Source organism: Tiliqua scincoides, chromosome 3, assembly GCF_035046505.1.
Source record: "Tiliqua scincoides isolate rTilSci1 chromosome 3, rTilSci1.hap2, whole genome shotgun sequence".
NCBI lineage: Eukaryota > Metazoa > Chordata > Lepidosauria > Squamata > Scincidae > Tiliqua > Tiliqua scincoides.
Genome location: NC_089823.1, coordinates 210,427,460 through 210,444,618, shown reverse-complemented (window position 1 = coordinate 210,444,618; position 17,159 = coordinate 210,427,460). Strand labels below are relative to the sequence as shown.

Sequence of the window (17,159 nt, the reverse complement as noted above, 5' to 3'; positions counted from 1 at the left end):
TTTCTACTTGTTTAAATTAAACCTATACTTAACCCAGGTTAAACTTAATCTAAGTTAGAACATAACCTAAACAGGTCAGTAAATTGGGACACAAGATCTAGAGAGCAATAAATAATTAAACAAACCCAAATAAAAACTAGCTTGAGGTTAGAAAAACAGTCCCGCCTAAGAGAACAGAACTAGGAGGGAAAGAACCTAGGAAGGGCCAATTCCCAACCCATTAAGAGCCCTATTAGGCTAATCCAAGCAGTCCATTCAGGAGCCTGCAGAGTAGGTCACGCCCATCAGCAGCTGTTTGCCTTCCTGAGCTTTGTAAACTCACCTGGGAAGGCCAGCCCCCTTTCAATCAGGAAGGAAGGAGGGAGGAGGAGCCAGCCAGGAGTATAAAGCTAGGCGGGCCATCACGTGAGGCTCTCTGCAGACGCGTGTGGCCTCTGGGAACCCAGTGCCTCGGGAACTAAGTGCCAGGTAAGGCACGAGAGTTTAGCATCTGGGCGAGTTCAGCAGCAGGGCGAGGAGGCCAGGGCCCCATACACTGCCCTTCCTCTTCCCTTGAGAAAAGGGCTGCTATCCAGTGTACGGTTTTTTAAAGGACCCCTAAATAAAACAACAACAACAACAACAAAAAAGCTATGCAGTCAGACAGCCAGCAGCAGGGTGGGGGCTATCCAGTGTTCTGCATCGAGTGCCACATGTATGATTATATGCCTCTGGGGCATAAGTCATGGGTGTGTCCTCGGTGCAAGGAGCTCCAGGGTCTCAGGGAACGCATCCGCTCCCTTGAAGCCTTGGTGGCCAACCTGGAGAAGCACAGGCAGCCAGAGGAGGACCGTGGGGAGACTTTCGGGGACGATCAGGCTTCGTCCCAACCTCAGGCGTGCAGCTCCTCGGCTGCCCGGGTGGGAAGTCTTGGGACTGGAGGACGTCTTCCTGGAGAGGAGGGAAACAATCCCCTAGGGGGAACCCCTTCTCCAGGGGATGGGCCCGTATCCGAGCACACTCGGGATACTCCTCGGTGGGAGGGGGGAGGGGGCTTCTTGTAGTGGGGGATTCGATTATTAGAAACATAGAGAGGGGGGTTTGCGACGGATGTGAGGACCGCATGGTGACTTGCCTGCCTGGTGCGAAGGTTGCGGACATCACTTCTCGTCTAGACAGGCTAGTAGACAGTGCTGGGGGAGAGGTAGCGGCTGTGGTGCATGTCGGCACCAACGACGTGGGCAAGTGTAGCTGGGAGGTCCTGGAGGCCAAATTTAGGCTTTTAGGCAGGAAGCTGAAAGCCAGGACCTCAAAGGTAGCGTTCTCTGAAGTGCTACCTGTTCCACGCGCAGGGCCAGCTAGGCAGGCGGAGATCAGGGGTCTCAATGCGTGGATGAGACGGTGGTGTAGGGAGGAGGGGTTTAGATTCGTTAGGCACTGGGGAACGTTTTGGGACAAGCGGGGCCTGTACAAGAGGGACGGGCTCCATTTGAACCAGAATGGAACCAGACTGCTGGCGCATAACATTAAAAAGGTGGCAGAGCAGCTTTTAAACTGATCCCTGGGGGAAGGCCGACAGGAGCCGAGGGGCATCCGGTTCGGGACTCCTCATCCCTATGGGATGAGGATGGGGAGGTTAGAGAACAACAAGACAAAGGCAGGGTAGGAGAAGAAATTGGGAAAGGTAGGGTGATGGGATGTGATAGATGGTTTGGCACAATGAGAGGGTGCGGGGACAAAGGAGCAAATAAGCAGCCCATCCTGGGGCATTCCGTGTATAAATGCTTTTATGCGAATGCCCGAAGTCTACGAGCAAAGGTGGGAGAACTGGAATGTCTGGTGACAAGGGAAAATATTGACATAGTGGGCATAACGGAAACCTGGTGGAATGCGGAGAATCAGTGGGATACCGCAATCCCGGGCTATAAACTCTACAGGAGGGACAGGCAGGGGCGTGTTGGAGGTGGGGTGGCCCTTTATGTTAAGGAAGGGATAGAATCCAGCAAAGTAGAGATTGAAGGTGGGTCCGACTCCACCGTAGAATCTCTGTGGGTTAAATTACCAGGCTTGTGCAGCGATGTAATACTGGGGGCGTGCTATCGTCCTCCAGACCAGAAATCTGATGGGGACCTTGAAATGAGGAAACAGATCAGGGAGGTGACAAGGAGGGACAGGGTTGTAATCATGGGGGACTTCAATTATCCTCATATTGACTGGGTCAATTTGTGTTCTGGTCACGATAAGGAAACCGGATTTCTTGACGTGCTAAATGACTGTGGCTTAGATCAGCTAGTCACGGAGCCCACCAGAGGACAGGTGACTCTGGATTTAATATTGTGCGGTACGCAGGACCTGGTTAGAGATGTAAACGTTACTGAGCCATTGGGGAACAGTGATCATGCTGCGATCTGTTTTGACGTGCACGTTGGGGGAAGAATACCAGGCAAATCTCTAACAAAAACCCTTGACTTCTGACGGGCGGACTTCCCTCAAATGAGGAGGCTGGTTAGAAGGAGGTTGAAAGGGAGGGTAAAAAGAGTCCAATCTCTCCAGAGTGCATGGAGGCTGCTTAAAACAACAGTAATAGAGGCCCAGCAGAGGTGTATACCGCAAAGAAAGAAGGGTTCCACTAAATCCAGGAGGGTGCCCACATGGCTAACCAGCCAAGTTAGAGAGGCTGTGAAGGGCAAGGAAGCTTCCTTCCGTAAATGGAAGTCTTGCCCTAATGAGGAGAATAAAAAGGAACATAAACTGTGGCAAAAGAAATGTAAGAAGGTGATATGGGAGGCCAAGAGAGACTATGAGGAACGCATGGCCAGCAACATTAAGGGGAATAATAAAAGTTTCTTCAAATATGTTAGAAGCAGAAAACTCGCCAGAGAAGTGGTTGGCCCTCTGGATGGTGAGGGAGGGAAAGGGGAGATAAAAGGAGACTTAAAGATGGCAGAGAAATTAAATGAGTTCTTTGCATCTGTCTTCATGGCAGAAGACCTCGGGCAGATAACGCTGCCCGAACGGCCCCTCCTGACCGAGGAGTTAAGTCAGATAGAGGTTAAAAGAGAAGATGTTTCAGACCTCATTGATAAATTAAAGATCAATAAGTCACCGGGCCCTGATGGCATACACCCAAGGGTTATTAAGGAATTGAAGAATGAAGTTGCAGACCTCTTGACTAAGGTATGCAACTTGTCCCTCAAAACGGCCACGGTGCCAGAAGATTGGAGGATAGCAAATGTCACGCCTATTTTTAAAAAGGGAAAGAGGGGGGACCCGGGAAACTATAGGCCGGTCAGCCTAACATCCATACCGGGTAAGATGGTGGAATGCCTCATCAAAGATAGGATCTCAAAACACATAGACGAACAGGCCTTGCTGAGGGAGAGTCAGCATGGCTTCTGTAAGGGTAAGTCTTGCCTCACGAACCTTATAGAATTCTTTGAAAAGGTCAACAGGCATGTGGATGCGGGAGAACCCATGGACATTATATATCTGGACTTTCAGAAGGCGTTTGACACAGTCCCTCACCAAAGGCTACTGAAAAAACTCCACAGTCAGGGAATTAGAGGACAGGTCCTCTCGTGGATTGAGAACTGGTTGGAGGCCAGGAAGCAGAGAGTGGGTGTCAATGGGCAATTTTCACAATGGAGAGAGGTGAAAAGCGGTGTGCCCCAAGGATCTGTCCTGGGACTGGTGCTTTTCAACCTCTTCATAAATGACCTGGAGACAGGGTTGAGCAGTGAAGTGGCTAAGTTTGCAGACGACACCAAACTTTTCCGAGTGGTAAAGACCAGAAGTGATTGTGAGGAGCTCCAGAAGGATCTCTCCAGACTGGCAGAATGGGCAGCAAAATGGCAGGTGCGCTTCAATGTCAGTAAGTGTAAAGTCATGCACATTGGGGCAAAAAATCAAAACTTTAGATATAGGCTGATGAGTTCTGAGCTGTGTGTGACAGATCAGGAGAGAGATCTTGGGGTGGTGGTGGACAGGTCAATGAAAGTGTCGACCCAATGTGCGGCGGCAGTGAAGAAGGCCAATTCTATGCTTGGGATCATTAGGAAGGGTATTGAGAACAAAACGGCTAGTATTATAATGCCGTTGTACAAATCTATGGTAAGGCCACACCTGGAGTATTGTGTCCAGTTCTGGTCGCCGCATCTCAAAAAAGACATAGTGGAAATGGAAAAGGTGCAAAAGAGAGCGACTAAGATGATTACGGGGCTGGGGCACCTTCCTTATGAGGAAAGGCTACGGCATTTGGGCCTCTTCAGCCTAGAAAAGAGACGCTTGAGGGGCGACATGATTGAGACATACAAAATTATGCAGGGAATGGACAGAGTGGATAGGGAGGTGCTCTTTACACTCTCACATAATACCAGAACCAGGGGACATCCAATAAATTGAGTGTTGGGCGGGTTAGGACAGACAAAAGAAAATATTTCTTTACTCAGCGTGTGGTCGGTTTGTGGAACTCCTTGCCACAGGATGTGGTGCTGGCGTCTAGCCTAGACACCTTTAAAAGGGAATTGGACAAGTTTCTGGAGGAAAAATCCATTATGGGGTACAAGCCATGATGTGTATGCGCAACCTCCTGATTTTAGAAATGGGTTAAGTCAGAATGCCAGATGTAGGGGAGGGCACCAGGATGAGGTCTCTTGTTATCTGGTGTGCTCCCTGGGGCATTTGGTGGGCCGCTGTGAGATACAGGAAGCTGGACTAGATGGGCCTATGGCCTGATCCAGTGGGGCTGTTCTTATGTTCTTATGAGGTTCCAGCGGCAGTGACACCCACCAAATCCTAACCCCCTTCCCAGGCCTGATCTGCCTTCATGGGTCAACGCAGACTTCCATCAGCACTATCGATGGCTTATCCCAGTGGAAAGGAACAAATATTCCCTTATCCATGGAGGCCCCTCAAGACCAAAACTCTCCTGTGGTATATAATGGACACCATGTTGACACTGCTACATTGCCACAAGGGACATTATGTGGAATTGGGCAGAAAGATTCCACACCATTGGTCAATATGAGAATGTAGTTGTTCTTAAAAAAAGGACCTCAGTCCATTATTTGGCTTTAGTGCCTTTTTAATTTCACTTTCTTTTCCTTGCCAAAGCAAATGGCCTCAGGAAGTGTTCTTAAAGACAGAAAATAAATAGCTGACAACTAGCTTCCCTTGAAACACAGGAGATGGTGGAGAGGAAAAGTGATGTTACATCCCATTCAAGGGATCTTGGAGGGAATCAGTCTCGACAAATATGAGGATGATCTAATTGCTCAAGATGAGCAGATTTTCTGTTCTCCCAATAAATCACTTTTGGATGAGAAGATTGGAAAGACAGGTGCAAACAATAGCATAAGTCTGTTTCCAGGGTATTTACATAATTTTATATAAAGGAGCACTGAAGTGTGAAGTGTAAAATGAATGTGATGAATTCTCAGAAAGAGCGCATTACAGAAAACAACTTAGCGCTCACCCCCCAGCAATAAAGTTACTTAACATTTTATGAAATACATTTGCCTCTTCAAAGGGGGGCATTGATTTTATTTTGTAAAATGCTGAGTGGGCACTTGGAGGGAAGCAGAGGATACGTGACAATTACTAGCCATTTGCTTCTTTTATGCAAAGTGGTTTCATGCAGCTGCATCTTGAATAGTTTTTGCACACAATTGTCTATGGGGGCACCTTTTCAGGGCATCGCAGATGTTCTATGAAAACGATAGACCCAGACAGCGTGCTGTGCGCATCCCCTGACTTAGATTCCCTCCTGTTTCTAATAGCATTTTTGCTGAAACTGAAAGAATTCTGGGCTTGACAAACTCCCAGCATTACCTGGTATTTCAAGCTTGCTGAAGGTGGCGGATTAAGTTTAGAGCATCATGTGTGGATGAGCAATCACAGCTCTCAAACACCTAGAACAGGACTCTCAAGAGTGGTGAACCTCCCCTCAAAGTGTCCTGGAGCAAAGTCCCATGAAGCCATCCCTCCCGCGTGAAGATCCCCCCCCCACGCACCTGGACCAACATGGCACCTCACACGACTCCAGGACCAATGGAAGAAGTCACCTGAGGTTTCCCCATGGTCTTAAACCATGCTTGCGGAAAACCCGAAGCCTCATTAAGGTTTCCCACATGGTCCTGGAGTCGCACAAGTTCCGTGCCCAGGTCATTTGCCCCATTCAGCTAATAGGAAGTCCGCTGATGATTCTCAGATTACCTCACATCTTCCTAATTACATGGCTTTTTCAATTATGCATATATGTGTGTGAACTTGCCACCAAGTAGTGCTGGCCCCAGGTGGTGGTGGGGGTTTCTTGAGCCCTTTGGTATCACTTGTGGGGTGCAGGGGATGCAGACCACACCAAGTGACGCCTTTGGGGGGGGTGACACCAAAAGGACTATAAAATTTTTGTGCAATGTTTTGGGGTTCAACCAAGACACTGCTTCTTGCCCGCCCAATAACATGAAAGAAGCACCATGAAAGCCAAGGTGGGTGGAGGGCTTGTCGCACCCCAAATCCAGTGAGGTTCATTGAAGAGTGGCCCTTCCTCAGCTCGAAGGGCAGCTGTGCATAGTGGGGGTCGGCCCAGGACCACAACAGGCTACAAGGAGACTGCCAATCAGAGGACAGTGAGAAGCATTGGCTTAGTTGGTGACATGACAGAGTCTGGTACAAAAGGCAGTCCATGGAGGTGACACAATGAGTTACCACACTGGGTGACACCAACCCTAGTGACCGCCGCTGCTTGAGTTGGAAGCCTTCAGCATGAGCTACCCTGCTTCTGTTGGCCCAAATCCTCCTCCTTGTCATTGCTGTTGATTGCTTACTTGCCAGGAAGAGAGGTGATAAATAAGCATACGCAGGGTTAGCTGAAGCTATTGGACTGCCTGAGGCAGCACATAGCCCCACTGCCCCCCTTACCTGGCTCCTTGTTCCATGCAGACTCTTAAATCAAAGTAGGAAATGTGAAATTCCAGGATCACCCGCAGTATACCCTGCATTTCCTTTTTCATTTAAAGGAACCACATGCAGGAAAGAGCAACTTTGCTTCTTTCCCCCAGCAGACTCTTATAACAGTGCCTGATGGAGGCAAGTGGGAGAGCCAGATGGCTGCATTCTGAGGATCAGAACACATCCGTCTCACTCCTTCCTCCACTTGGACTTGATGCACAAAGCAAGCAACGCAGAGTGTGAGGTGAGCATGCCCTGCATTTCTTGCTTTGATTAAAAGCCATGTGGAGGAACAGGGTGATAGGATGGTAATGCAGATGGCCAGCTCCATCTGCAGAAGCAAAATGGAGAGAGGCGGTGGGTGTCTGCTTGCTGCCCCTTTGCTCAGGCCCCAATCCATCACCTGATGTGAATCATGAATGGGTAACCCCTGAGCAGATGGCAGCGGTTGCCATTGTTACTTTCCTGCTCATCTCTTCTTGACGAAAGATGGATGAGCAAACAGACAGTGGCAAGGCGGAAGAGAAATAGAAGCTGTTTGAAACTGAGTCCCCTGTCAGTAGCTGGGCCTTAATAGCTGCCCAATCTGTCCAACCTCCAATGTTGGCCAGTCCCTAAGCACAGTGTGATGAGCAGACTGGCCCAAGTCATCACTGGTTCCATGCAGGTTCCAGAAAGGATATAAAAAAAGATTTTCCAGAAAGGTTCCAGAAAGGCTTTAAAAATTTAATACAAGCGTGCACCACTTATAGACCTTCTGCTTAAGGACGGACCACATATGCAACAGTGGTCAAAGTACAACAAAGAGGTCCTTAATGAGGCATAGCCAGCATAGCAGAGTGCACAGCAGTCTCCCATAACCTGCAGCAGAGTGTCTGGCAGGGAGTTTCTGTTTACACAAAGGCACTAGATTGGGCTGGAGGTTCACTTAATCATGTAATTGCATAACAATTGAGATAGGAGAAGGTATCCCAATTGTTAAGTTACTCACACCTATATTTTAATCATCTTTTTTACCATTCTGGCTTTTACAGCATGTCATTGTGAGCAGTAACATGTATCTTAAGATATTCCCTCTTTTGGAAACGCCCTGACAGTCACATAATTCAATCTTCTGACCACCACATCCTCCACAGCTGCACATTGAAGGGCTACCGGAAGCCCCTTTTGGGTTGTGGCAGGCCTGCAACCCACTTCCTTGAACTTGCTGCATCCCAGAATGCCTTGTGCAAGGCATGTGGTGTGACAGGAAATGCTCAGCAATCCCACCACTTGATAGATGCAGTGGTTCTCACACGTTTAGCACCGGGACCCACTTTTTAGAATGAGAATCTGTCAAAACCCACCAGATGTGATGTCATGACCGGAACTGACACCATCAAGCAGGAAAATTTTCAACAATCCTAGACTGCAATCCTACCCACAGTTACCCAGGAGTAAGTCCCATTTACTATCATTGTTAAAAGAATATACATAGTAGCTTGTTAAAAGTACAGGTCTGTAACATTTCCCCAAATGCAGTCACATTCCATGGTAGCATCAAATCTAATACATTAAAAATAAAATATTGAAATGAATGGGGACCCACCTGAATTGACCCACCTAGTGGGTCCCGATCCACAGTTTGAGAAACACCGCGATAGAGTATTATTGAGCCCACCTACGATGAAATTGGTTGTGTTATAATTTGTTCACTGAAACCGGCAGTTTCCAAGATCGTATCAACAATTTTAAGTGAGGGCTTGCTGTATTTCAAATGCTGTGTTTCTCTATAAGACTGATGAAGATGATGATGAGCAATGAGTATTATGCATCTTTAAACATTGGTTTACAGAAGCAGAATAACACGTCCGGCAGATCATTTTTAAAAGATTAGCACTGGAATAACAACTTGATGTTTCCTGTATAATTTGCTGCACTAACCATATTTAGGAGTGAAAGAAATTCTGCTATAAAGATGAAGGGGTATTCCAAGCGTGATCTGTGAAAATGGGCTGAAATGCTCCATGGCATTTGGTTCTATTGTGTGCATCATGATGATGACAATGATGATCACTACCTCTTTCCGACTTCTTATAATGCTTGCTGCTGTGGTTGAGGAACCTAACAGCAGCATGTATACATAGGTGGAAATTAGTCCTTAACAGATTCTACAGATATTTGAAGCCCATTCTCACACATGCTGGACCACCACTGACCACAACTTTACCAGAATGGTGTAATCCAGTGGCCAAATTACTGACAAGCCCTAGAGCATATGGGGTAAGTACATAAATTGTGTGTGTGTGTGTGTGTGTGTGTGTGTGTGTGTGTTGCATTATTTTTTGAGGGGAGAGGCAATCATTCATGTAAGCCATCCTTGCAGGATGGAGCCAGATTTTGAAAGAAATTATCACAAATCACCAATTTTTTGCCCAATGAATAAGACATTCTCAAAACATATTTGTGTGAATCACCTTAATAATTTGTTTTCTGCATCTGTAGGATTTTATTATTTTAAGGGGACCTAATAGTGACGTCTAAAAAAAATTAATGAAAAGTATTACACAAATTGCATGATACTGCATGTATTGAGGCCCTTGGCATTCTTGCTCCATCGACACGGTACAGGATCATCCCTCTGACCTAAAAGACTATTTACTCAATCTAAAAGTCTAAGCTCTGTTCCTCAGCCAATTCACATGAACACACTGTGAATGTGAATTGAATAAATCAGTATTTCCCAAACTATGGGTCGCAAGCTGGAATTCACTGGGTCACGAAGTTTTTGAAACTTTTTTTTAAAAACATACACTTTGCAAGCACCCTTGCCCAGAGTGCAAAAGAAAATCATTATCTGGAATGCTAACCTATGATATGAGGTTATACCCCCAAATTAAAATGTCACGCTTCCCAATTTTCTCTAGAAATTGGCATGCCATAGACCACTTCTGAACCCAGTTTCAGCCTTTTGTCTTGCCTGGAAGTCCTGAACTGCACATCTTACTCTCCAGTTCAGCCTTCTGGGTACCCTGGAATTTCTGTGAAAGTATGGAGAAACAGTCCTTGAACTCCACTTCTAGGAAGAGTCTAGCAAACACACACATACTATATGAAAGGTTTCTAGCATCTTGGGAGCACAGGACCCCAATTATTAATACTTTATTCATTATTCTTAATCAATTAAAATATTATTACTTTCTAGATCACTTTTTTGTCAAGTAAAGCTATGGGGGTCACAACAAATGGTCATTTTAAAAAGTGGGCGCAGTGCTAAAATGTTTGGGAAACACTGAAATAGATCCATGCAGAATTTCATAAGTGAATAGTTCAGACACACGGCACAATCCTAAGTAGGTCTACTCAGAAGTAAGTCCTATTTTATTCAGTGGGGCTTACTCGCAAGAAAGTGTGGTTAGGACACAGGGCCCAGTCCTAACAGTGTCAAGTGCCATAGGAGGGACCAATCCTATCCAATTTTCTAGTGCTGGTGCTGCTGTGCCAATGGGGTATGCACTGCTTCCTGTGGTGGGGAGGCAATCACAGAGGCCTCTTCAAGGTCTGGGGACATTTGTTCCCTTACCTCGAGGCTGTATTGCAGCTGCACCAGTGCTGGAAAGTTGGTTAGGATTGGGCCCGGAATCTCCTATTCAAGTAATGGAAACTGAGGTAGCTAGTTTTGCTACAGATGTCCTGGAGATACATGTATGTAAGCATGTGTCTTTGGATCTTTGATATTGGTCATGACAAGACACACCTACAGACTGGTATCAGGAAAGGGAAAGTAAGTTAAAAAAGCTTCATGCTAAAAAGAAATAATGAATGAGAAATGATGAATTTCTTCAGGGGGATTAATACATTCGGTAAAAATGAGAAGTAACGTAAGAACCTAAACTATCAATCACATACAGTCACAAAATTGGTGCCTTATATGGATAGACCTGGTGGTGGATGAGTTAAATAGGCCAGTCAATCTGAGTGGGCCTCCTCTTCCAGGGCAGGAAGGTAGAGAATGAGAGTCATGAGTCATGAGAAAAACCACCTGGGCACAGAGGAAGGAAGAGAAAATAAAATGGAAATGAATGCAGCATGCAGGCAAGACATCTCTTCTTCAAGGAGTGTGTGAGTCTTCAAATCTAGTAAGGCTAGATTTGAAATCAGGAAAATAGGAAAGAAAGGTCAGGGTGGCTGAAAAACGTGGCTCAAAGAGTTATTAAAAGAGAAAAGTGAATCCCGCTGATGATTTCAAATTTTAAAACGGGAGGGCTTGCCAAACATCTGATTGTCCAGTCTGTAGTTCAAACTGCAATTATCGATACACTGCATGATCGAAAGTAGTCACTGCTTGGGAAGGTTTCATAAACTCATAAAGATATTCCAAAAGGTGATAATGGCTCTTGGTCAGTCTTGCTAGTCAGCTGGAAATATCCTGTTTTTCCAGTCAGGGAGCCATCGGGGCAGAGACCACCAGTAGCATTATGTAAGTGCGAGCAGGGTGTGCTACTTTTGGCTTTGCAATCCAGGGAACCTGGCAGCCCTATAGGAAATCTGCCAGTTTTTTCTCCTTAACCTGTGCAGAAGGCACCCAACTGCATAAAAAGCAGCTCTTAAAGTCAGCTATGGAGTAACAACCGGCATGCAGGAATTTGATTAGGTGTTCTTCAAATCAAGCCCAGTCTGATTTGGATGAAACTACAAAAGCATCTTGTGAGACATTTCTGTCATTGATGCACACTGTTCTTTACCTTTTTTCTTTTTCTTTTTCAAAACCATGTAGGAGCAACTGAAGGATGATGATATGGACCATATTGTTAGTAACGATGAATTAGCAATCAGTTGTGCAGTCACAGACCTTCCTTCAATGCCAGCACAGAGTCAAATAGATTCACCTCATCCTGGGGGCAAAGAAAACATTTATGAAGGAGACCTCGGTTTAGGAGGTTACGAACTGCAACCTGAACCTGCTCCGGGTCAATTCCAGTTGGTTTCCTCAGCCTGAAGTCCAGCGGAAACGTAGATTGCAAGCAATGCAAAGAGCTCCAAAGGAAGAGAAGCCATGTTTATTATGCAGAGTTGGTGAGAAGCTCCAAAATGTATTAAGGGCATGAATTGAAAAGAAGCAAAACCTTGCTGAATCTATCCCTAGAGTCTGGAGGAATAAGAATTTATTACCATCCCTATGTATTATACAACTACATTTAATTTTTCTGACAGTGGCAATTTTTAATAATCGAATTGAGGGCACTGACTGTCTGATACTGGGACATTACACATGCAGTCATAGTCTCTGATCATGCTTTATCATTCCCTTTCCTATCTCACTTAACGCACAAAGGCCTTTGAATGTTATTCTTCTAATTAATTCAATAGAGGGGCAGATGGGAATTTGGTTAACCAGTACATGCTCCAAGGACAACAGGCATTTTCACACTGTTGCTCTCTTGCCTTAGTATCCTATCGTGTGATGTGGACAGTTTTTTCTGCATGAACTGAGGCAGGGGTTTCTTTTCCCACTACTTTGTGAGTCTTTCAGTTGGTGGCATTTTGCCAACAAAGGGTTAATAAGGTAGTGCACAAAAACTGGGCATTGATATATGAGCTGCTGGGGACTAAACGGATCAATAACAAAGGCCCTTGATATTATTATTGTGATTGAGCACAATGTAGGCCGCTGATGTAGGCCGCAATACATTTCCTTTCATGATTCATTTGTTGCTGTTCTTGTGCAATGGGTTCATAAAGCTAAGCCTTCTGTGCTGGCTTTCAGCCATTTTCCATCAGATTCCAGTGTTCTGTGTTCAATTCTAGAATTTGTGTGTATGCTTCCATGCGAGAGTGAGAGAGAGAGAGAAAACACTGTGCAGGAAGATGAGCAAAACCTTTCATGCCCCTCTAGACTCTTAGGTAATGCAGCAAGGAATGACGCATTCTCGGCATTACCTGGCAGGACAAAGTTCCAAACAACACAGTCCTGGAATGTGCTGGAAACCCTAGCATGTATACACTGCTGAAACAGAGACGCCTGCATCGGCTCGGTCATGTCATCAGAATGGATGATGGCCGGATCCCAAAGGATCTCCTCTATGGAGAACTTGTGCAAGGAAAGCACCTTACAGGTAGACCACAGCTGCGATACAAGGACATCTGCAAGAGGGATCTGAAGGCCTTAGGAGTGGACCTCAACAGGTGGGAAACCCTGGCCTCTGAGCGGCCCGCTTGGAGGCAGGCTGTGCAGCATGGCCTTTCCCAGTTTGAAGAGACACTTGGCCAACAGGCTGAGGCAAAGAGGCAAAGAAGGAAGGTCCATAGCCAGGGAGACAGACCAGGGACAGACTGCACTTGCTCCCAGTGTGGAAGGGATTGTCACTCCCGAATCAGCCTTTTCAGCCACACTAGACGCTGTTCCAGAACCACCTTTCAGAGCGCGATACCATAGTCTTTCGAGACTGAAGGTTGCCAACAGACACCTGGCCACTCTATATGCAGCCTGGAGATAAGGTCATCCAAGTCATCCATCATGAGCTCACAAACATTGCTGCTCAAACTGGCAATGGAAATCATTGTGGTAGGACTCTGAAGAACAACTCATGCTGTCGTAGAAGTATTTGTAGACCCACGTTGAATACTGAGGATTGGGTTGCTAGATGTCTTTCTGGTTGGTGTTCTGGAAACATCTTTTGCAATCCCGTATTCCCCTGTACAAACCCATGTATCTTTTTGTGCTGTTATTTTAAATTCTGGAAACTATTCTGGCATATTTATACAATTTCTCCCAAAGTTTGGAACAGCATGAGTGGGAAGAAAGGGGATGAGGGACAAGGAAATAATGAAACACCAGGCATGCCCAGTCTACATATATTACAAGTCTCATATCTGAAGAGTTTGTTTCTTTTGTTCATTTAGTGAAATGAGCAAAAGCAAATGGATTTTTTTTAGATCACTTGCATGCTCATCTAAAATGTTTTCCATTTAAGTAGCACATTAGATATGTGTGTTGTATCATGTACCTCAAATAATCACTGACTCACAATAACAATCTTATGGCAAGATGGTTTTACACATATAGAGTCATCTCTATGGAATTGTTCTGTCCTGCTCAATGTCAACAATCACTGACCTATGAGTCTGTTTGGAATGTACAAACTGGGTATTATAAATATATGCACATACAGGCATATATCTAAGGTTCTCTCGCAATAGGAGTGTGCTCTCTCACATAATGGAAAGTTCAAGAAGCAATCCCAGAGAAAAGACTGCTCAAAATGTCATAGGGTTGCTCACAGCATCACACAGTTCCTTGTGCATGCTCTATTATTATTATTAGTATTAACTTTATTTCTACCCCGCCCTTCTCCCCGGAGGGACTCTAAGCCACTGTGAGATTTCCCTTGTCTAGATTCTCATCAAGCTGCTTACACATATCATGCAGCTAGTGGGTTTCAGGGGAGATGAAAGCCCTGAGGCCACCATTAGTGCTTGCATCACCCAGTATGAGAGCAAATTACGTCACCCCCATGATCTCTCTTAACAGATCATACAGAATAAATTACAATATATGCACAACCTAAATGTAATGGTATCACTAGAGTTGCCCCATTAACTTTATTTACTTTACCACATAACAATACAGGTCACCCAATTAATCCGTAACCAACCAAACACCAGTGGCCAACTTAATGACATACAACTGAATAAGAGTTCTAGTATTAGCTCTGATACATGGACATGAGAGCTAACTCATACTAACACCTTATTGGTTCCCTGCTGTGTCATAACAACACTTCATTGGCTCTTAGAGCAATCAAACTCATAGGTTGGTTTTAAGTTAAGGAAATCCGCTTTTTGTTACGTAAGGTAGTTGTGATTTCCTTTTCTTGTCTTTTGGTTATGCCTTTTGATAGAATACAGATACCGCAACACAGTTTGTTTCTCTGCATTAAATTACGCATCGAAAGATATACTACATGAGGGTATTATTTGAAAATACCAAGATTTTACCATTTTTGCCAGTTGTGGTGTCACCCCCCAAGTGCGCCACCTGGTGCAGTCCGCACCCCCCTAGTGACGCCACTGATGACCATACCCAAAACGCTCAAAAAATTCCATGAAGACTTTAACAATAAAAGTAGCACTCTAGCCACAATTCAGTTGTAGGAATCAACTGAAATCAAGAATTGTAAGTATGTCTACTGTTTGCCCGATTGCATCTTTTTCTTAGCTCAGGAAATGCATCTTCAAGTTATTTATCACACAGTCATGAAAATGCCCCTACCATACCAATGAAGCCATAAGGAAAAGTTTGTGAAACAAGAACTCGTAACTTTGAATGACATCTGTAATCTGTAAGAATAAATGTCAAGTCATCTCAATGGAACTGTGAATGATTGTTAAGTGAAATGGGTTTTGGTGCTGTCACAGACGGAAACAGAAAAACACAAACTTAAATATAATCAAGTTTTAATCTTGCTTTTGCAAATCTAATTAATTTCTGGCTGAATGTAATACCACAGAAGCTGCTTTAAGCATAAATTTAAAACAAGAATTCTAGCTCTCTGCAGCAGATCAGAACCTGAAATGTGTTTTTATTTAATTTCTTCCAAACTATGAATCAAGCTACTTCAAAAGATCCTTGTCCCCACAAGGGAGAATATCTTTTAGCTCCACTGATATCTGACCCTGCTAAAAAGTAGTCATGAATTTCTAGCTCCTGGGCATGCCATTTCCTGCATTGGAAAGGGGAAGAAAGAGAAATAAATTGCTGCATACACCAGGATGTATGTAAAACTAGAACTCTTTTTATGTTATGGCCTCATGGAGGGTCAATACATGAGGGCATGAACAGAACACAGTGCATGATCCTGAAGTTGCTGCCACTCTACACCTGTCCCAGTTGGGAATGCAGAAGGGGCACAACTTGCAGCAGACAGGCCGGAAATAGCCAAGTGGAGGCTCAGGCAGCCACATAGGTGCGGAGAAGGCTGAGCACGAGCCCAGCTCTGATTGACTGGGAGGGGGCCAAGCCAGCTCTTTAAAGAGCAGAACAGGATGCAGGGAGGGGGGATGGTTGGCTTGTGGCATTAGCACAGAGCCTGGCCTGGGAGCCCAGAAAGCCCAGGAACCCCAGGACATTGGATTTAGGCTGTGGCCCCTGTGGCACTGGGGGAAAACCCAGTGGCGCAGCTTGCACCTGGGGCCAAGACCAGCAAGCCCCCCGCACACCGCACACACACACACACCCCCACACACACACACTAAACCACTCCAGGGGATCCATGGCTCCAACATACCTGGACCATTCCAGGGCCACTCCTTGTTTACTCACCTGGAAGACAAAGAAGCAACTGCTCCCCTGGTCAGTCTGGTCTGGCAGGGGCCTGCAGAACCATCTGTGGACAGAAAGAGACAATCATATTAAAAGGACCATGTTAAGTAAGACTGTGCAGCATTCCCACACGTGAATGTTAAAGGCACTCCAGGAATAAAAGAATGTAGGCCTACCCCAGGTTTGACTCGTCAGTTGACACAAGGTTGGAACAGACAATCTGAGAGAGTCATGTCCTTGCGCGTCCCCTAGATTCTCACCTCCCTATGGACAAGGGTGCCCTAAAGGGAGGGGACACCATGGTTGGGCAAACACCATGAGATGAATTAGCAAGAGATGCATGACTAGCTAGCATGCCCCCATTCACTTCCCTCTTGTGTTGGCCCCCACAAAATAACATATGGAGAGGGCTTAGCTCAGAAGGATGGTTTTCTTGGTGTCTCCCAAAAGGAGGCAACCTCCAGTAACATATTCAAGAATGGAAAGCTGTGCATCAGGGCTTATAATAAATGCTAAACTGCTGTTTTATAGAGAATTCCTGAAACCTTGAAGTATAATGAGAAGTTCCAATAATAAATGCAGGCACATTTATGGTAAAATCTCACCCTGGGACCTAGAAGTCACTGGATAATGCTCTGTTGCCCTTTAAAAAATTGTGCAAATGACATAATTTTAGATCCATGCACATTTAATGGAGAACAGAACTCCTAGCCCATCCAGTAATAGAGGAATATGAATCTGCAAATGTGTGAACCTTTACAACTTCAGTGCAATTTAAATGGACAGCATGGGACTTGTGTTTCCTGATGCCTGTGTTTTTCCATCTCACCTGAAATCAATCTTGTGCAATCCCCATTGGAGAGACAAGAAATATCAATTTTGGACAAGACCATGAGGGAACAGGAAGTACAAATCAATTTCCCATTCTGTG

At 45.3% G+C, this 17,159-nt stretch overlaps 1 protein-coding gene across 1 annotated transcript in view; it reads left to right on the top strand.

The window, feature by feature from the left end:
* Positions 1–13,073, top strand: part of SLC9A9 (solute carrier family 9 member A9) — a 294,081-nt gene extending 281,008 nt beyond the window's left edge. The window contains exons 15-16 of the mRNA XM_066618996.1: positions 9,084–9,189; positions 11,684–13,073. Of these exons, the coding sequence (XP_066475093.1) occupies positions 9,084–9,189; positions 11,684–11,905 (328 nt within the window). The 3' untranslated portion in view covers positions 11,906–13,073. The remainder of the gene's footprint in view (positions 1–9,083; positions 9,190–11,683) is intronic.
* Positions 13,074–17,159: the final 4,086 nt, after the last annotated feature.